The 21786-nt window shown below is 45.2% G+C and overlaps 1 protein-coding gene across 4 annotated transcripts in view; it reads right to left on the bottom strand.

The window, feature by feature from the left end:
* Positions 1-21786, bottom strand: part of LOC138473324 (deleted in malignant brain tumors 1 protein-like) — a 633955-nt gene that overhangs the window by 593471 nt on the left and 18698 nt on the right. For 3 of the 4 annotated variants that reach the window (XM_069611990.1, XM_069611993.1, XM_069611992.1), the window contains exon 2: positions 21605-21643. The exons of the other annotated variant lie outside the window; for it this stretch is intronic. In XM_069611990.1, coding sequence (XP_069468091.1) covers positions 21605-21643 — 39 coding nt within the window. The remainder of the gene's footprint in view (positions 1-21604; positions 21644-21786) is intronic. 4 annotated transcript variants of the gene reach the window in all.

Raw genomic sequence — 21786 nt, 5'->3', positions numbered from 1 at the left:
TGTTAGGACTGACCCTCCAAGATGACATCCAGACCTCTGCCCCATGCCGAGTTCAAGTACCCCTGCAGTACTGCAATGCTGCTGAGCCATCGAGCTGTCGCCATTTGTGGGTTCATGCCCCAGTGCTTAAGTCCCATCAAGCCAGCTTGCCACCTTCCCATCCAAGGCTCCAGTCTATAAGAAGTGCCATCGAAACCTGCTATAGGCTATCAACCGTCTAGCACTGGCTAAGTTAATGAGCGTAAAGTAGCACCCTTTGCCAGGCAAGGAAGGTAGGCTATCACCCTGGCCTTTGCCTTGCGCCCTACAGAGTGGATAGGTCCCATTTCCCTACCATACCAAAACATTTGAAAGTCAAAAGGTTGTGCTTTTCTCTGTTTTACTTCATTGTGTCGCTGTTTTCCTCAGCCAAATTTCCTTTTTTTGTAGTGTTTTGCCTCTATTTAGGTCGCTGCTGGACCTTAGTTCCCTTCCTGGGTGATGTTGGCTAATCTTGTCTTGGAGAATTCCGCTCTTTGTCTGCGCAAGGCTTTGTGGGCTATACAGAGCACTGTGAATTTGATGTGCTCTTTTTCTGGTAACCAGCATGGGCTTTTGAATGCTGGAGTGGTGTGGTCCCTTCTGTGTAGTCATAGTAGGATCCTGGCTGCTGTATTTTACACCTTTTGGAGTTTCTTGGTGAGTCCTTCTGGCATTCCTAAGTAGAGGCTGTTTGCGAAGTCAATTCTTGTGAGTATCATGGATAAGATTGTGAGGGTTCTGTAGGAGAAGGAGAGGTAGCAAGGGTTCAACACAGTTTTTTATGAGGAATTCTGGGCAAGTGTCACCTTTGCATCTGGATGGTTTAAGGCCCTTAATAGTGGTGGCCAAATCTGTGACTGATATTTTGGCACTGGAAGAGGAGGGTGTTTGTGGACAATCCAGGTTGGCGAGGAAGTGGCAGGGCCTCTGTCACGCAGGGATGCTTCATGAGAATTTGGGGTTGGAGCTGTGTAATTTTCCCATTGAAGGTTTCTTGGATTTTGCTACATCAGGTACTGTCTTGTATCACTGATGATGGGTGGTGGGGGGGCAGCAGGAGTTTCTAATTCACAAAGGACAACAAATCGTTCTCTTGTGCACTGGATGGGGCATTAGTGATCCTACTGTTGTAAGTGGAAGCTTTGGACTTGTGAGTACTTGTACTTAGTGGCAATGTCTGGGAAGGAAGCTCTGTTGGTGGAAGTCGGGTCTTTCAACCAAGCGGCTTTAGCTGCTCTTTTTTGTTTCCATAGAATACAAAGGTCTGTGGTGCACCATGAGGCTTTGAGGGGGCAGGCAATGAACTGTGTGCCTACTATTGTGTAGTAGTGGTCCACCAAGGAGGTAGAGTCTTGTGTGGTGTGTGGTAGGCATAGGGTGGATGAGCAAGGGGAGGATGTGAATCTTGGTACTGTTACGTTACAGTAGGGGTACTGTCAGAGCTGGTGTTTGGGCAAGTTTTGTGGCAGCTACAGGGGATAGGCACTAAGCAAGATGCATTGGCTGGGTGGTAAATGATAGTCATTCATTTCTGCCTAGGGAATGTTTTTTAGTGTAACTGGAGGTGCCATCAGGAGAAGGTATGTTATGTTATGTTGATTTGTACTGTGCACCGCTACCACCCAGGGGCAAGCTCTAGGTGCTTGCATGGCTCTACAATAGAGGGTAGGGGTTAGTGAGGAAAGGGTGAGAGGATAGATTCAGAACCAGGAGGAACTGGCGACTGCAAGTGTTGTTTTGGGTGTGGTAATTTGTGAGAGGCCTCCTGCATTGTAACCGTATGGGTACGTTTCTGTTCCTCAGAGGTGAGGTAGTGTTTTGTGTTTGGATTGGTGTTGTGTGGTTATGATGGGTTGGTCATGTGCACTGGTTAGATAGTGTCCATAAAGGATCCAAAGTCGCAGGTGGCCATAGCTGTAAGGTAATATGGCATCATGGTGTGTAGTTGCATTGTTGACGGTTTGGGCTATGTGGGTGGTTCACTCTAGCTGTGGGCATAGTAATGGTTCTATGTTTGTGTTATGTTTAGTGTGCCTAGTCATGTATTTGGTGTAGAGTCATCAGTTATGTAAAAGAAGCAAGAAGGGGGAAAGAGTTACAAAGGTCTCTAGCTGGGTTACCCTTTCGATGTCGCTTGACGGCATCTAGCCACATTCTTGTTTGTGGTTCTTTGGCCTATCTTGTTTCCTTTCTAGTTGTTTGTCTGTGGTGTTGTTGTAGCCAGTGACCCTTCTAGGTTGTCATTGTCTGTTAAAAGAAACAGGTTTTGAGAAGTTTCCTGAGGTTGATGTGGTCTTCTGTGATTCTAATTACTTTGGGCATGTTGTTCCAGGTGTAAGTGATGAGACGTGAGAACGCTGATACGCCGAATTTCCTTTTTTTGTAGTGCTTTGCCTCTATTTGTAGGTCGTTGCTGGACCTTAGTTCCCTACCTGGGCGATAACAGCTAATCTTGTCTTGGAGGGATTCCGCTCCTTCTCTATGCAGAGTGTTTTGAATGTGCTGTGCTTTTTTACTGGTAACCAGTGTAGGCTTTTCAGTGCTGGGGTGATGTGGTCTCTTCTGTTTAGTCTTAGTAGGATCCTGGCTGTTGTATTCTGCACCCTTTAGAGTTTCTTGGTGAGTCTGTCTGGCATTCCTAAGTAGAGGCTAAGTCAATTCTTGTGAGTATCAGGGATATGATTGTGAGGGTTCTGTAGGGGAAGGAGAGGTAGTGAAATAATCCTCTGAGTAGTCGTAGGAGGAAGAAGCATTTTTGGCAATTGCGTTGACTTGCGGTTCCAGGGACAGTCCATTATCCATGAGTATTCCTAGGTTGTTTGCTACATTGGTAGGCTCTGGTTGAGTCCCCGTGCTGATTGGCCAGTCCAGTTGTGGGTTCCCTCTGTCGAATCCTGCAGGTGAGAGCATTATTTCAGTTTTTGCCAGGTTCATTTTGAGGTTGTTCGTTGTCATCCAGTTGTAGATGTCTGTGAGGCAGTTGTTGAAGCTGTTATTTTGTTCATGTGTTCTGTTTGTTTTTGCAATCAGTTGTGTGTCGTCTGCGTAGATGTCGGCAGTAAATCTGTGGGTTTGAATGATTTTCATCAGTGGGCACACGTAGATGTTGAATAGTAGGGTTAGAGGCTGGATACCTGTGGGAATACACAGGATATATTTCTAGTGTTTGAGGTGAATGGTGGTAGGTAAGTTCTTTCGGTTCAGTTTGTAAAGAATGAGGTAAACCACTTCAGTGCGGTTTCCTGTATGCCAAATTCCATCAATCTTTTTATTAGTGTTGCATGGTTGATTGTGTCAAAAGCCGCCGATATGTACAATAGTATGAGGGCCAATTGGGCATCAGCATCTGTGTTTATTTTCAGGTCGTCCCATATCGATAAAAGTGCTGATTCTGTTCCTCTCATCGGTCTGAAGCCAACTTGTGATCGGTCAAGTATTCCGTTTGTTTCGACGTGTTTGAGAAGGATTTTGTACACATGGTTCTCCAGGATCTTTTCTGTGTAGGGCAGGTTGGAGATCGGTCTGCAGTTGCTTGGGTCTTCTGAGCTTTCTGATTCATTTTTATCAGTGGTTTAATGTATGCTGATTTGAAGGACAACAGTACTATTCCTCTTTTCAGTGATAGATTCATTAGTTTCCGGAAGGGTGTTGCTGGGGTTCTGTGTTTGAGGATTCCTTTGAAGAAGTCCGGGGGCAGGGGTCCCTTGGAGTTCCTGCAAGATTAATGTACTTGATCAGTGTGGTGAAGGTTTCCTCTGTGATTGGTTCTAGGCAGATAAGTTTTGCTGTAATCCATGTTTCGTCCACTGTCTGTGGTCTGGCAGTCGTAGATGTATTTGCCCGGGCTAGGTTGATGGTGTCATAGATTGTGTCTATTGTTGCTCTTGGGTGGTTGGTGATGTTGTCACAAATTGTTTGTGGCATGGAATCTTTGCAGGAAGAGGGGTTTTTTTATTTCTTTGATGATTTTGAAGATTTCTTTCTGTGGATTGTTTGCCAAATCTATTCTTGTTGCGTAGTAGAGTTTTTTTGCTGAGGTCTGTTGCTTTGTATAGTTTGAGTTGTCTTTGGTATCTTATTTTTTCTTGTTGGGTTTATTGTTTCTCCATTTTTTTTACATCCTGCGGTTGTTGTTTTTTAGTTTTTTGAGTTCTTCTGTGAACCATTTTGCTTCCAGTTTTATTGGTGTTGCTTTGAATGTTATAGCTGTTGCTCATTGGTCAAGGGCTTTGGTGATCCAATTTTTGAGTGTCGTCTGCTGTATCTATGCTTGCATCACTGGGTTCTCATGAGTTGGGAGGAGTAGTGTGACATCTAAAATGGACGTTTCATATCTCAATTGTAGGGGTGACCGCCCAGCTGACCAGAATACACATCACCTTCCGCAGCTCTTCTGAGGAAGGTGATGTGTATTCTGGTGAGGCGGGGGTCAGACTACCAAATAGCAGGACAGGAACTTGGAGCACCGTGTCTCTTCTTTGATCTATTTGTGAGGACAGGTAACACCCTGAGACATAGACAGCTGGACAGCAGGCACCTGTCCTGGGCACGGGCACCAAAGGAGCAGAACCATTCAAAGGGAGTAGCCTCATATGAGGGTGCTGCATCTCTAAAGGCCTTGGTACTTAGTGAGATGGGAAAAGGACAGGATTATGATAGGCAGGACTGCTCTGGTCAATGGCAGGAGGCTTCCACCATCTTGTTTCTCTCTGCCTCTCTCTCTCTTTCCTGTCCCCTCAACTTTCTCTGGAGCAAAGTACCTTGTGTGTGACATCAGAAGGGAAACGTTCACTCCGTTTGAGAGCAGGGATTGGACCACTAAGGCAGGCTAGCTTTAAGCGGGGGCGTTTGTCTTTAAAGGAAGGGGTCTCCCACACCTACTCCAGATTCTCTCAGATCTTCTCTGATCCTTTCAATACCTGCAGATTCGGTCTAGAAGAACTCACTGGACTTCCTTTGGGAAAATTGTGCTTTCCGAAGCCCACAGCTTGAGGTGAAGAAGGAGCCTCAAGGCAGAAAGAAGACCTGTCCCCGACCCACTCCCAAGGCACATCAGGAGTGACCTTTGCAGTGGATCAGGACCTACCGCTCTGTGCCAGAATCTCCTGAAACTGGGAGAGCAGACCCTGAATGGAACCATTGTGTCCTCGTGCCCCCCTCAGTGCGCCTCACAGCAGCCGGAGGGCCAGACCAGCTGCAGCTCCCTGTTCTACCGCTCTGAACCGGTCGCTCCGTGTCCACCGCACCTTGAATAAGAGCGAAGGTGCCGTTGCTAGGTTCTGTTCGTCTCCACTGCATAGTGCTCTAGCCAAGCCCTTCATCTGCTATGCCCGAATCAAATGCTTGACGTGACACGGTCCGATTCATCATCATCATCAAAAACTTGTATTTGGTAATAAAACCATCAAGTTTACAATAAAATGCAGATTTCATTAAATACTAAAAACAATACACATTAGAATGTTTGACACACGTCAAAAAACAATTACAAAGATTATTTAACACATAAAAATAACAAGGAGAGCAAGCTCACAGCCTTAGTCAATAAAACATCAGATGTAGCTAGTTTTCCTCATGTTAAAATGTAAAACATCTTTCTCAGCAGCCACGTACAATGGATGTAGCGGGCTGTAGCAAAGATCACTGGGGGAGACGGAGAATGCGTTAAAAACAACATAGCAGCAATTAAGGTGCGAGTGCTAGCTTTTCTTAAAATCTGTTTTAAATACAATAGTCTCAACCCCTGGGACTGTCCGCATAGCAGGAAAAAATGTAGAATTGTTTCTGTAGCATTTCCAGACATAGGACAAATATCAGATGCTGATATGCCCCACACATGTGTCAGTGCAGCAAATGGGAAGATGCCCAGGCTCAAGCGCAGATACAAGGATATCTCGAAAGGCAGACTCATTTCATCTAAATATTGCTTAAACCCAAACTCTGTGTTGTTTACAGCATATTAACGGCCAAGGTTATTTTTGGCGGTATCAACAGTAAGTCATTCCATTGCTCTATGTTTGTGGAGATTTTAGCTTTAATAAGGACGGAACGACAACTTCCCCTTGAGTCAAACCGCAGCTCACTTAACCCCAAATCCGTGAGCAATATCATGACCCCAGATCATGGAGCAATAGCTTAATGTAGGCCATGCATTTGAGGCTTTTGCATCTGTTTAAGGACATGAGGTGCAGCAAAGCCTCCCAGAATTTTTCCAAGCCTAGTTGGAACCAAACCCTTAACCAAAATAAAATTGGGTTAGACATAGCCCGAGTGAGAATGGTGATGATAGCAAGTTCCAGGTGAGTAGATGCAGAGAGGGCACTCTTGAGTAGCAATAAAAGTTTTTTTTAAATGTATTTTTGTTGATGTTTAATTGACCCATCTTTGCATGACGTCATAGCTCCGACCCATATAATACAGCTGGTAAGACTTGTTTGTTATAGAGGTCGAAAGCTGAGGACACGGCTCCACTACCATGGCTATGATAAAAAGACCTTGAAACACCACATTGTTTTCCAAGTTGATTGCTGCCTTATCAACCTGAGCCCCCCAGCCTGGGTACTCCTGGAGCCTTACCCCAAGATACTGAAATTGGGCCACATGTTCGATTAACACACCTTCCACTTTTAGACGGACCAATTTGTGTTTATAGGGATAAGGGTTAAAGACCACCGATTTGGTTTTGCCAACATTCATTATTAGACGGAGCCCAGAAGATTCAGCCAGAAAGATGATAGTGATATTTCTAGGCCCTGAGGGGAGGACGATATTAAAACTGCAAAATCCGTGTAAAAGAAGGCCGGATAAATAGAAGAGGCTAGTTTCAGCCAGTCCTGGGCCCCACTCAATAAATCATCAATGATCTCCTGTATATACAAGGAGAGGTGTATGAGAAACCGGAAGGTATTCTCTCACATACTCCCATGGGATCTAACATCCAGGTGGCCAGGGAAGGGCCATAGCTTTTGGATCCCGAACCTGGGGGTGGACAAGCGAGGGAGGATCACTTGAGTGAAGGGTCATGGGGGATTGGGAGGAGAATACCCAAGGGCAAGACATGGTTTTTCCCCTTTCCAAATTATACACCAACCCACTCTCCCTCGGCCTTAATGGGGCATTTCCAATCAAATCCCATCTCCTCCTCCCCATTGCCAATAGGTACTGGGATGAAGAAGAGGCAATCGGGAGCAAGGATGATTACCCATAGAAACAACATAGGAATACAAAGTCAGGCCTTTGAATTGTCCCACTAATAGAGTCAGGCAAGGTCAGGCACTTTACTCCATCTGTGCATACCTGACTCAAATTGACTCTCAGCTGAATTAAAAAAAGGGTGGGTCTGCTAGAAGCATTGAGCGAGGTGGGGATGATGACTGGAGTAGATAAGCCAAGGAACAGGGAGCTTCAGGAAGAGAAGCTTGGAGGATCCGGAGGAGAACGGTATGCTGAGACGCTGGTCCATTGTTTGTGAGGGGCTGCATCATGGCTAGGGAGCCGTGTCTCCAGAGAGCCAGAGAGAGGCAGTCTGTATCCTGCCGGCAGCGTTCAGGGAAATGCTTGTTCCCTTGGGTTGCGTGCTGGTCCGAAGGGTATCTGAAGGGCAGGTGGTGAGACCCTGACCTCGATCCAAACCCATTTGGACCTGCTCGCCGGCGCTGCACTACTATTGCTGAATTTCATGAAACAGAGATAAACTCAGTAGAATGCGGGTGGCTGGAGCGGGAGCAGGAGCGTTATTAAAAGAAGAGCCCAGTGAGCGAAAGCGGGACGAAAGCAAGCAAAAGTTGGAAAGCAGTGAAAGAAAGCAAAGTGAAGCAAGGGAAAGGTAAAAGCAAAGCGAAGCAAGCGAAAGCTGGAAAGTGGTGAAAGAAAGCAAAGCGGAATGACAGTAAATGTGCGCTAGAGGCGCAGAAGTAATGAAAGACAGCAAAGTGCGCTGGTGGCGTAGAAAAAGAGCCAGGAGTGGGTGCGAGAGACCTGAAAGTAAGGAGAGGGGTGCAAGCACCCCGAAACCGAGAGAGACAGTGAGAAGGAAAACTGACAGTCAAGAGAGGGTGCAAGCAACCCAAAAGAAATACAGAGAGTTCAAGAGGCACATTAAAGGGAAAATAAAGGTGCAAGAGAGCACAGTGAGAAACTGAAAGTGCAAGAGAGCACAGTGAAAAGTAAGAAGTGTGCAAGAGGCACAGAAAGGTGGAAAGAAGGTGCAAGTGTGCACGACAGAAACAAAAAGGTGTGCAGGAAGCACAGTAAAGTACAAGAGGACAGAGTGAAAGAGGCACAGAAGAGGAAAAGGTACCAGAGAATAAGGAGAGAGGTTACAAGTCAGATTGTACATGCTTGGGAGGAGCAAAGAACCCAGCATTCTCGAAAGTCTTTGATGCTACCCCCATGAAAGAACTGTACAGTGAAAGGTACATTCTGACAAGAGGAACCTTTTTGCTTGTTTGAGACCAGAGGTCGCTAGACCTGGGGAAGGGAACCCTAAGAGGCCCACAAGAGACATTTTTTAACTTGGTGAGGAGGGGCCTAGACTTGGGGAAGAGCACCCTGAGATACCCACAAGAGACATTGTTGAACTTGGTGAGGAGGGGCCTAGACTTGGGGAGGGGAACCCTGAGAGGTCTAACAGGAACTTTGTTTTTTTGCTTGGAACTGGAAGGACCACAGTTTGGGGAAGGGAACCCCAAGAGACCCAGAGGCATTGTGAACTATATTGACTTTCTGCAAGAATCCTTCATGGAATGTTCCAAGGGCAGCCCTTTTCAGTTGAACTATTTTGAACTGGCAGAGCTCGACCTATTGGTAAGACTACCTGTAACCAGCTGTGGTTTACATTTCCTTTTGAATCACCATTTTCCCTTTAAGAAGACCCAACATCACATTTGTTTTAAGAGTGAGGGCAAGCATAGGTTTAGACAGAGACACACTTTGGTTTTGGGCTTAGGGACATCGACGGCCCTTAGATAGATCAGTTGAGGGAACAATCCCCTTAGAGTTAGGGCCAGTAAGGCATTACACCAACCCCACGAAGTGTAATAATAAAGGTGTTAGGGAGAAGTCTCATACATGAGCTAATTTCCCTTACCTTTTGAGACCCCCAGCAACTTTGCAGGATTTTTAGGACTTTAATTTTTACCTGGAAAGAGTGTGAGCCTTTCTTCCCACTCTTTCATGTATTTTGATGTGTGTTTTACTTTTGTGTTCTTTGGATATGGAGTTTTAGACAACTCCATAGGCATCATCTTTTCTTGTGTGTCACACAGCACCCTCAATGCAGTGGCACAGGGGTGTCTTTCTGACTCCTCAAGGTGTAAATACCTTCTCTGGGACTACATGAAAGAGTGGGAAAAAGGCTCACACTCTTTCCAGGTAAAAATGAAAGTCCTAAAAATCCAGCAAAGTTGCTAGGGGTCTCAAAAGGTAAGGGAAATTAGCATGTTTATGAGAATTCTCGCCAACACTCGTCCCCCCCCCCCCCAGACTAAGGGACAGGAGGATTTAATCTACTCCTGGATGAATCTCCTTACTCCAGTCCGTCAAAAATCCTGGAGAGACCATCAGCATTTTGGTGGTTACACCCTGACCTGTGTACAATGGTAAAATCAAACTGATTGACTATCTCAATAGTTTAGGATTTTCCTCTTTTATTTGCATCAACCATCTCAAGGGTTGGTGGTAAGTATGAATAACAAAAGTAGATCCATACAAGTATGGCCTAAACCTCTTCAGTGACCACGCAATAGCAAAACATTCTCTTTCAATGGTGGCCCACCTTGTTTCTGGTTCCTTCAGCTTTCTGCTGATTAAGCAAATGGGGTGCTCCCTACCTTTCTCATCCAGCTGACTCAGAACTGCACCTATACCTGTACTGAAAGCATCTGTTTGCACAATGAAGGTTTGGTTGTAGTCAGGAGCGCTTAAGACTGGAGCTTGACAAAAGGCTTTCTAAAGTCCTGCAAATGCTTGAGTGCACTCCTCATTCCACCTGGCCTTTTTGGGAAATTTTTGTGAGGAGACTACATTGAAGGGAGAAGCTATGGTCCCATAGTTCTCTATGAAGTTCCTATACTAACCAGTGAGGCTTGGGAAGGCTATTACTTGGGTTTGAGTAATAGGGGTGGCCCAGTTTTGTACAGCTTGTTCCTTGGTAGGCAATGGCCTTATTTTATCACTTCATACCTCATGTCCAAGGTAGACCACTTTACTCTGACCAATTTGACACTTACTTGCCTTTATGGTCAGATGGGCCTGCTCAAGAGCCTGCGAAACATATCCTAAGTGGTCAACATGTTCTTTCCAAGTAGGGCTGAACACTGCAATGTCATCCAAGTATGCCATGCAAAAGTCCTCCATCCCATTCAGAACTTGATTGACCATCCTTTGGAATGTAGCAGGTGCATTCTTAAATCTAAAAGGCATGACCTTAAACTGGTAGAGGCCTGCTGGGGTTGAGAATGCAGTTTTCTCCTTGGCATGGTCTGTCCTTAGCAAAGGATAGGCATCAGTCTTAGTGACTGCATTTAGAGCTCTATAGTCCACACAGAATCGCAAATCATTGGATCCTGCCTTTGGTACTAGAACAACTGGACTAGACCATGGACTTGTAGAGGGCTCTATAACCCTGAGATCAAGCATCTTGTTGACTTCTCCTTTGATGTGGGATCTCACATGTTCTGACATTCTGTAACCTCTGCTTTTCACAGGTAAACAGTCACCAGTGATAATATCATGCTGGCCCCAAGGGGTCAAGCCTGGTGAAAGTGAAAACAGAGAGGCAAACTGATTCAACAGAAACATGCACTCATCCTGCTGTTCAGATGTCAGATTAGAAAAGAGATTAACTCCTTCTATCTTCTCATCTAAAGGATGGCCTCTGAGTAGGTCAGGTAGAGGTTCACTCTCCTCCTCTTAAGCTGAAGCTAGAAGCAAAGCTCCCACTTCTGGTCTCGAGACATATGCCTTCAAACGGTTGGTGTGAAAGACTCTGGGAGCCTCCTTAGGTCTACCTAAGTCCACCAGATAGTTCACCTCTCCAAGTTTGCCCACAACCTTGAAGGGTCCTATCCATTTGTCCTGCAAGGCCCTCTGCCTTGTTGGCACCATAACTAGTACAAGCTGGTCATGAGTAAACTCAACCATGCTGGCCTTCTGGTCATGCCAGTGTTTGACCAGAGCCTGACCTGCTTTTAAGTTATCACTAGTTTCTGCCATCATGTGTGACATTCTCCTCCGGAGACCTATCACATAGTCAGTCACTCAGACTGGCTTGGGGGAAGGAGCACTCTCCAACCCCTCCTTAATCAGGGCCAAGGGACCTCTGACTGGATGGCCATAGAGAGGTTCAAAGGGACTGTAACCAACTCCCTCCTGAGGGACTTCGCTATAAGCAAAGAGAAGGCATGGCAGAAGAAGGTGCCACTTTCTTTTAAGGGGTTCCTCTAAAGCACCTATCATGCTCTTCATAGTATGATTAAACCTCTCTACCAGTCCATTTGTCTGTGGATGGTAGGCTGTAGAGGACTTGTAAGTGACACCACAGTTTTTCCACATGGCCTGCATGTAGTGGGACATAAAATTGGATCCTCTGTCGGATATCACTTCCTTAAGAAACTCTACTCTGGTAAAAATACCAAGTAGAGCCGTAGCCACAGCCTGAGCCGTAACAGTCCTCATAGGTATTGCTTCAGGATACCTAGTAGCATGGTCTACTACAACCAGGATAAACCTGTTTCCTGAAATGTGGGAGGGTCGAGGGGACCAACAATGTTGATGTCCACCCTCTCAAAAGGAACTCCCACCACTGGGAGAGGCGCCAGGGGTGCCACATTCTTGGCTCCACTCTTGCCAGAGGTTTGGCAAGTGTGGCAGTTCCTACAGAGCTTGTCAACTTCTGAACCCATTTTAGGCCAGTAGAAGTATAGGGAGAGCCTTTCCTTGGTCTTTTTGGAACTCAAATGACCAGCCAAAGGTATCTCATGGGCCAACTGTAGGAACTTAAGTCTGTTTTCTAGGGGCACTACAAGTCTTTTGCAGTCCCCAGGGATAGACTCAGTCGGTTCACTGTAGAAGAGGCCATCCTCCCAGTGCAACCTATGCTTCCCAGGCTCTTGCCCATCGAGCTGAGAAGCTGCATGTAGGTAAAGACCTTCAAAAGTAGGACACTCTCTTTGTCCTCTGCTGAAGTCTGCCCTGTTGGGTCCACCTTCTGTCAGTAAAGACTGCAGCTCAGGATGGTTAACAGTGTCCAGATCTCCTAATAAAACAATGTCTTCTTCCCGATCGGACTCTTCAGAAACTGGATCAACCACACAGGGTTATACCGCACACTCAGCTTCAGCAGGTGGAGGAGTCACAGGTGTGACTTTGGACAACCGTGGGGATGTCCTAGTTGGTAGCACAGGGGTGCTATCTGTCTTTTTCTTGGAGGTCTTGGGTTTCCCCTTTGCCTCTTTCTTTCCAGAAATAGCAGTGAGCAACTCCTGTGGACTAGGAGTGATAGTTTCCTCTACCAACTCCTCTGGAGAGCCTCTCAAGGTCCTCTCCCTTGCAGGCCTAGTGAGCTCCTGTTTCCTTTTACTGGGAGGCCTAGGGGTACTAGACACAACTCCAAACGTTTTCAGGTCATTACCCAAAAGGACTCTCCCAGGCACTTCACTCTGCACACTAACAGGTATCTTGACAGTCATGTCATTGCACTGGATGAGAGCTGGTAACTGGGGAAGCATTTGCACAGGGCCTCCAGCTAACTTGGTTCGGCGTTTGGGTGCCTTAGCAACCTCCTCCACCTTGAAAAATGATTCATCAACCACAGTTATGCTGGCTCCATTGTCTCTGATGGCAGGAGTCTCCTGGCCATTCACAAGAACACTATGGGCCTCATTACACGGATGGCGATAAGGGTTTACCGGTACCAGTATTTTACCGGTACCGGTAAATCCTTATCGCCTTACTACGAGGTCCCTTTGCGGGTTGGGGAATTTAACGCCTGCTTTTTGCAGGCGTTAAAAACCAACCCGCAAAGGGACCAGTGGAGCTAATTATGGTACCGCAATTTGCGGTACCATAATTAGCGCCTTCCCCATTCCCATAGAGCCCTATGGGACAAAAATGGGAATGGGGAAGGGCAATGGTGGAAGGGGGAATTACCGCCCCGCCAACCTTGGAATGGGGCGGTAATTCCCCTTTCCACCAAGGCGGTGCCGGTATTTTACCGGCATGAACCATGGCGCTAATAGCACCAAGGTTCACCGCCTTCCGTGTAATGAGGCCCTATGTTTATAATACTCTTTAGTATTATCTGGGATGGAATTATAGACATCTAAATTCTGTTGTTCCCACAAACCCAGGGACACTAAAGAAACACTAGCTGAGACTCTCATGGGTTCATCAGCCAGAAGGTGAAAGTTTCTACTTGCCATAGGTACTTCTTCCTCTGGGGAGAAGGCTAAGGAGACAGTGTGGACCCCTGAAGGTTTACCCTTACATCTGGGATTCCCTTTCACATGGTCAGTTGACCCACAAAAATAACATTTACCAAATGTTTTGATGAATGGGGCTTGTTCTGACCTCCATCTGGTTTGGGTCCAGATGGTACACTAGCCTGATTCGGTTTCCCTTGTCGCTTACCCTTATTGTTTTATTTGGGGCCCTCTTTTGGATCGGAGGTATTAGAATTCTCCTTGTTATCTTTCTTTGGCTGCTTTCCCTCATCCTTCTTCTGAGTTGCCTCAGAATCCTTGTGAGTAGCCCTGTTGGCAACCCACAAGTCAGCAGCTTTAGCTAACTTATTTGGATCTATCTCCTTAGAATCAGCCAAGTGCTGTCTGAGCTCAGGAGAGCAGGCATCATAAATTGACTCCACCATAACAAGATTTCTCATACCTTCATAAGTGTTTACTCTGTAACCCTTCACCCAACATTTAGGTTTTTCAAACATTGGCATACCCGGGTAGCCCAAGGGGTACCATCATGCTTTTTGAGGGTCCTAAACCTCTTAAGGTACTTTGAAGGGGTCTTCCCAAATCTAGCAAATAAAGCTAGCTTCACACACTCATAATCCATCGTATCCACCTCCCCCAACTCCATCACAACATCAGATGCAACAGTGGGTAGCCTAGAGAAGAGCCAAGGAAGCAAATGATTCCCTGTAAAGTCTTGAATCACATGGTTATATTCAAACATTGCCAACCAATCCAAAATATCAAGCTTAGCCTCATACATTCCAACAATTTCTTTAGGCAACAGAGTCTCTTAGGACTGGAAGACCTAGAAGACTCTTGGAGGGAAGCATTTTCCAAAGACAACTTTTTCATTTCTAAGGCAATATTTCTCTGAGTTTAAGTTCTTGATGCTTTTGTTCAGTTTGAGCATTTATACGTTTAAATTCCAATTCAAGCCTCATCTTTTCTAGAGCAATGAATTCAGGACTGAATACAGGACCTGTAGGGGTTCCAGTGGACAAAGGTTGAGGTAGCTGATCAGGCAGAGGAGCAGTGAGGCCTACATTGTGAGACAAATCTGCCTCATCTAACCCATCAATTGATACATTATCATCCTAATTATTTTCCCCATTTGCTGAGGGGTTAGGTATTTCAGACCCACCCTCCAGACTTTGTTTCTCTAACAACCTTTAAAACAATTCTGACTTTTTGCCTTTAACAGAGAGATTCCTATCTCTTCACAGATTTTTCAGATAATCCACAGTGTAACTAAGGAGGGTCTCCTGACTGTAGCTTTCCATATCAAACATGATTAATATTGCTTTTTAGTGATGTTTAGCCTTGTGGTTAGTTGATCCAAGGTAATAGCAGCACTCTAAGTGTAATCACTATACTTGATCCTCACCACTGTACACTAGTGTTAGGCAGAATTATATGCAGTAGCCTTTGGGAACACCACACACAATTAAGACTACAAGTGACAGTACAAATTCACCTTTGGTACAAGCCTGTACTACACAGTAAAGTGGTAGCGATGGCTGAGCAGCCAGACTTATCTCTAGAGTAAAGTGAGCAGTATCAATAGTTACACAAAGGACAGCAATTACTATGGTTCAAACAAACACTGACTCAAGGTTTCTGATTAAAAGAATATACATTTATTTACACATCAGTTGTAAAACAATTCACTAAAGTAAAGCAGCAGAAAAATCACACTCTTAATAAACTACACACCACCCAATAGATTCTGGACAAGTTAAGCTCAAAATGAAGTGTGAGCAAAATCACACTCCAGCAATTTAAAAGGGACGGAAAGACATAGTTAGACAAAAATCAAGCAGCACCAACAAGTAAGTAAGAAGGGCAATCTAGAAAAGGCTACTACGGTGAGGAAATCAAATCAAGAGGCCTGAGCCAAAGTCAATGGACCAGAGTCTTTGCAGAGGATCACACAGTTCAGAGTAGTTTGCGGTTAGGTATTTGCCAAGAGTTCGGAACGAAGTTGGTTGGAAGAATAGTTACTTTAAAGAATAGAGAAGGACAAGCCCTCAGATTGGCGAAAGATTTCAAACACTTTCACCGCGGTCGGACGGATCTAACAACCGGGTTAGAACAGTACCTTAAATGAAGAAGAAAGCTGTAGCTGAGGCAGAGGTTCCTGGCAGGATCTGCAGGCTCACGGTTCCTGAAGCGACTGTCGGACTGACATTAAGTATGAAGACTGGAGGGTACTGTACTGCCCAGGGAAGAAACCAGCAGCAGGACAAAGCAAGGAATAAAAGGTGCGCTCCTTAAAACTCAAGCAGGGTCCGGTCTTTCTGGCTATCCGGTTCACTGTAGCTGTGCAAAGCAAATTCGACCAGAGGAGGGAGGCCTGGCTTGTAGTTTGGCGAACTGGTTGGTCCCACCAGCTCAAGGGGAGAAGATTTCTTGCAGATCTTCCCTGTCGTAGAGGTTTGGAGATTCGGACCCGCAGCAGGGCCCTCACCGGGAGGTTCAGTCCTGGTAGAGGTCCTCTTCTGTCAGCTTCTCTTTGGTTCTCTCGATCCAGTGGCGACTTTGCCTTCCTAGTCCCAGAGACCTGCTTTTTATGCAGTTTTCCCCCATTCACAAAGCCTGGCTGTCAATCACACAGCAGGGTGGCTGTCCTGGCGGGACAGTCACCACAGCCAATCATACCGAGTGCGACATGGGTCTCCAAGGAGACCCTGTGCAGGGAGTCTCAAACCCCCTCCCTCACATGTTGTCCCCCTCGGACATTCAGGCACCTAAGGAGGGCTTCTGTGCAGAAGCCTGCCAAAGGATGGCGAACAAAGGAAACAAACCTGGTTTGGCGCGCCGAGTAAAACTCGAGAAAGACCTTTACAAAAAGAAATGGTGAATAAACCCAGCTGGAACCAAATAAAAGTAAATGGGGTCCAGCGGATTTAAGTTTGAAGCTACTAACTTAGCTTAAAACAGTACCAGAGCTATTAAAATAGACCGCGGTAGGAAAAATCAGGTAGATACCACTGCCACCAGCCAAATCTTAAAGAAAGGGGAACGAAATAATGTTCCATGAGAAACAGACAAAAAGGGATAACTATTAACCCTTTCCAGAACTCTATGTAAGATAGTTTGTACTGGGTCTGTGAATTTTAAAAGACTAATAAAGTCAATGCCAACTTTACATGTTCTGGGAGACAGTAGTCATTCCCAGAAAATGGAGTTTACAGTGGGAAGTCCAAAAAAGACAACCTTGTGTCACTGCACTAAAGGTGCTGTGTAACACACAGTAAAAGATGATGTCTGTGGAGTAGGTGAGGCTCCACAGTCTATGAACACAACACATGTAAAAAACACACAGCAAAACATATGTAAGAGTGGGAAAAGGCTCACACTCTTACCAGGTGAAAAAAATAAATCCTAGAAATCCAGCAAAGCTGCTGAGGGAGTCAGTAGGTAAGGGAAATTAGCCATTCTGGAGAATTCTCCCTAACATGCATCTATCAATTTTGGATTTTAATACACTCTCCCCTCCAGAATTAAATGTTTGTTACTAACAACCTTATCTTTTCATTTATACTCAACTAGTTAATGCAGCAGAATATTTACTTTGAATTTAATTTGTAAGGGCCCCCAGTCAGTTGACGCATCTTGCAGACTTATGCAGAAATCTGTTTTCAAGCATTTTTACCTGTCATTTATTGTTTGATATAGTTAACCATTTTATTAAGCATAATGTGAAAAACCAGTATATTTCCACAAAAAACAAACATACTTTAAATTACAGAAACCAAAATTATGATTTTAGGTTTGAGAAAATAGTTGTAGGCAGCCTTCTTGTATAAGTGTGCCACTTCATTTAGAGGTGTGACTGGCCCTCCATCTCCCTGGTCCTTTGTACATTCATGGCTGTGGGGCATAAATCATTGTCTAGGGCAAGAAAACAAATCCTGGCCAGACCTCCTGCAATTCAGCCTCTCAGAATGATGTCTCTGAGGTTGCTGCTGAATGTTAAGAGGGACATCCACCCCCCACTCCCTTGGTTACCAGTGGTGTATAACACCACTGACATGGTCACCTTTCTAGGGGGGGTCAGAGGCTGGCTCTGAGGGGGGGCTGGCCCCCCTGTTCTCCCTGCTGGAGCCAGGCCTGCACTGCAAAGCGTAGGATCTGCTCTACTGTGCTCACATGCCTCAAGGTGTAACATATACCGCCCTTATTTATACGCTGCAAAGGGTAGGATCTGCTCTACTGTGCTCACACACTGCAAAGTGTAACATATGCAAACCTTTACTCATACACTGCAAAGGGTAGAATCTGCTCTACTGTGCTCACACACTGCAAAGTGTAACATATGCAAACCTTTACTCATACGCTGCAAAGGGTAGGATCTATTCTACTGTGCTCACACACTGCAAGGTGTAACCAATTCCACCCTTACTCAGATGCTGTAAATAGTAGGATCTGTTCTACTGTGCTCGCACACTGCAAGGTGTAACCTATTCCACCCTTACTCATACGCTGCAAAGGGTAGGATCTGTTCTACTGTGCTTACACACTGCAAGGGGTAACAAAAACCCACCCTTACTCAGATGCTGTAAATAGTAGGATCTGTTCTGCTGTGCTCGCACACTGAAAGGTGTAACATATGCCCAAAAAACATATGGGACTGTTTGGGGTGTCAGTCTGAAGACCTCCCTTGTTAACTTTTCACACAATAAAATCTTCAGTTTTTATGATTTTTAGTAATTTCATTGGCATGAAATGTGGCGCTTGACTAACTTGCCCTTCAACCATGCTAAACTAAACCCTTGTGTCTTGCTTGTCCTACTGTGCGCTGGCTGCTCCGCTTATCTAGGGTTAGGGGATAGCAAAGAAGAAACTTACCCTACCGCTAGCCTTCTACCATACTCAGAGCGAACAGTCTGATTCTTCAGATAGATTTAATAGGCACACGCCATAACCATCAAGGCATCTGTCGTTTGCGTTAGTAAATGAAGAAGTTCTTATATCTTATTTGTTTTCTTTGTTTGGCAGAAAAAGTATAAAAAGTGGATGACAATCTCTTGGATTTTTGTAAAAAACAGGGTGTTATCCCTTTTCAAAAGAACTTTTCAGTTGGTGTCTGTGGAGTCAGTGGAAGACACTGACTGGACCGGACTATTGTCAGATTTTTCTAGGCAGAGTTGTAGTTATTAATATAACCGCATGAAAACCACAGTATGTTACCCCTTTCCTGGGCTCAAACTATGGTTCGATCTGACTCCTTCCTGGATCTGTTGGAAGGATCTATATGCGGCTTTTCACCAGGTGACTGGTACATTTTCATGAAAAGACCATAAAGAGCCTACTGGTTTCAGTGGAAAATTGTAGTTACGCCACTTTCTTCAGGGCTAGATTGCAGCACGATTCTGAGTGCTGCTTAAACCATTTTCAGCTGTGTATGTATGACCTTTAAAAAGGTACCCCACCCTACTCTTTTGTTGAGACTTTTCAGAGAATAGTTCTTTGGAGGGTGTGGTTTACTTTGTTTGACGTCTTTATCCTGGGAGCCCCAGTTACTGGCATTCCATTGTACCTTTCCTACAGCCGACTGGGAGCTCGTCTGTCTCCTTTTGTAAGGGTAGGATCTGTTCTACTGTTCTACTGTGTACACAGTGCAGGGTGTAACATATGCCCGCTCCTACTCATATGCTGCAAAGGGTAGGATCTGCTCTACTGTGCTCACACACTGCAGGGTGTAACATATGCCCACCCTTACTCATACGCTTCAAAGGGTAGGGTCTGCTCTACTGTGCTCACACACTGCAAGGTGTAACATATGCCCGCTCCTACTCATACGTTGCAAAGGGTAGGATCTGTTCTACTGTTCTACTGTGTACACAGTGCAGGGTGTAACATATGCCCACTCCTACTCATACGCTGCAAAGGGTAGGATCTGCTCTACTGTCCTCACACACTGCAAGGTGTAACATGTGCCCACCCTTACTCATACACTGCAAAGGGTAGGATCTGCTCTACTGTGCTCACACACTGCAAGGTGTAACATATGCCACCCTTACTCATACGCTGCAAAGGGTAGGATCTGTTCTTCTGTGCTCACACACTGCAAGGTGTAACATATGCCCACCCTTACTCATACGCTACAAAGGAATGGAACTGCTCTATTTTGCTCACACAGACCAAAGGGAGAAATGTGTCCCAAAGTACACGTTATGCTCTGGGGTATACACGTTCTACAGTATTCACACGTGTGCCCGTTTGTACTCACGGTGCAAATGCTTAGACATGTTTTGCAGTATCCCCATTTCTGTGTTTATGTATTCACATTGCAATGGGTGAGATGTGTTCCACAGTGTTCCACAGCCCACAGGGCTCTTGTGTCTCGCCAACGATGTACAATATCTTTACTAAACCTCTATTCGACAAATTGGACAGACTGGGTGTCACCTACACAAATTATGCAGACGACACCCAGATCCTCATCCCCCTTTCGGGCAATTTCACTACGGATACAGCTTTAGTAAATGAAATCTACACCCTCATTCAGGCATGGATGGCAACCCATGGCCTCTGCCTAAATGACAAAAAAACAGAGATCCTCATTCTAGGCTCACCTAACAACTTAAAAAACTCGATTCCAACTACAGCTCCTTCAATATCGATGACAATATAATCCCCGTCGCCAAAGAGGTGAAGACCTTTGGTTTCTATTTGGACTCCACTTTGTCCCTAAGGAAACAAGTGAACTCCCTGGCCTCATCCACGGCCTATACCGGTAAACTTATTAAAGCATGCTGACCCTTCCTCTCACCAGCTAGCTGCATTATCCTAGCCAATGCACTAATCCTCTCAAAACTGGATTACTGCAATGCACTTTATGCAGGCACAAATAAATACACCATCAATAAACTTCAAACCCTACAAAACAACGCGCTCAGAACGGCCCTGAACCTCCCATTCAGAGAGCACATCTCGAATGTGCGGAGAAAATACAACTGGCAAAAAATTAGCGATCGGATCACCTTCAAATTTGTCACACTAACATTCAAATGTCTGAACAATGCAGCCCCCCCCATACCTTAGGGATAGAATAATAAGAAAAACCACTGCACGACCAACCAGAACAGCCAACTCTTTCTGCCTCCAAACCCCTAGATTCCGACTAAAAGAAACAGGAGGTAATAGCTTCCCTGTGCAAGCAGCCCAGTACTGGAACGCCCTACCAGTTGAACTAAGAAGGGACCAGCCCTACAACAGCTTCAGGCACCATACCCGCACCTGGCTTCGACGCAACGACCTCTGAAACCCGGTGACCCTGAGCATTGTGATCTGATGACACACGTACCCCTCCACTCTTACATGTAAAATGTACATAATGTATTTACTGTATATAATTTGTTACCTTTCCACCCTTACATGTATAGAATGTACATAATGTAATTACTGTATACAATGTATGTTACCAACAACCTGTAATATGCAACCTGTAACCAGGTTCTAAGCATTCTTGTTATTCTGTGCGCCCAGCTACCCAAGGGTTTTCTGGCGCCCTATAAATAAACAAACAAACAAACAAACAGACAAATATGTAAGTGCAGATTCTCATTGGAAAGGGTGAGCTTTCTTCTACAGTTTCCACATGTATGTACTCTTATTGCAAAGAGAGACATGTTCTACACTAGTGACATGTATATATGTAAAGGGTGAGATGGGCCACATGCATGTATGTATTCACATTTCAAAGGGCGAGATTTGTTCAACAGTATCCACATGTATGTTGTATGTACCTTATTGCAAAGGGTGGCATATGTTCTACAGTATTGACATGTATATATGTATTTATTTGCAAGGTTGAAATGGTCTACTGTTTTCACGTGCATGCATGTATTCACATTGGAAAGGGTGAGATGTGTACTACAGTATCCACATGTGTGTTGTATGTATTCATATTGCAACGAGTGAGATATGACAGTATTCATATGAATGCACTCATACCACATTGAATAGAGAGAGAGGCGTTTAACAGTGATAGAGCACTCACAGAGCAATGGGTGAGCTATGCTCTGTAGTTCTCACACAGTGCAAGAGTCATATGTTTATGTGACAATAGTACAGTACAAGGGATAAGATAAATACAGCAAGTATTACAGTACCAGGTGCAGATGTTCCCCGGGCAGGCTGTGTTGTAGTGGCTGAGAAAAATAAAACACAAAACATTTGCTCAATAAACTTAAGTGACGTTACGTGTTTCAGCAAAACAGGCTTGCCCTCATCACTGCCAACCCTGCAGCCTGGCCTACCCTCTCACATTCCAGCCCAGCACCCTCTGCTGCCC

This window comes from Ambystoma mexicanum, chromosome 8 (assembly GCF_040938575.1).
Source record: "Ambystoma mexicanum isolate Mex_15411 chromosome 8, UKY_AmexF1_1, whole genome shotgun sequence".
In the NCBI taxonomy this organism is placed as follows: domain Eukaryota; kingdom Metazoa; phylum Chordata; class Amphibia; order Caudata; family Ambystomatidae; genus Ambystoma; species Ambystoma mexicanum.
The sequence above is the reverse complement of the archived record's forward strand: the minus strand, read 5'-3'. Positions and strand labels throughout refer to the sequence as shown.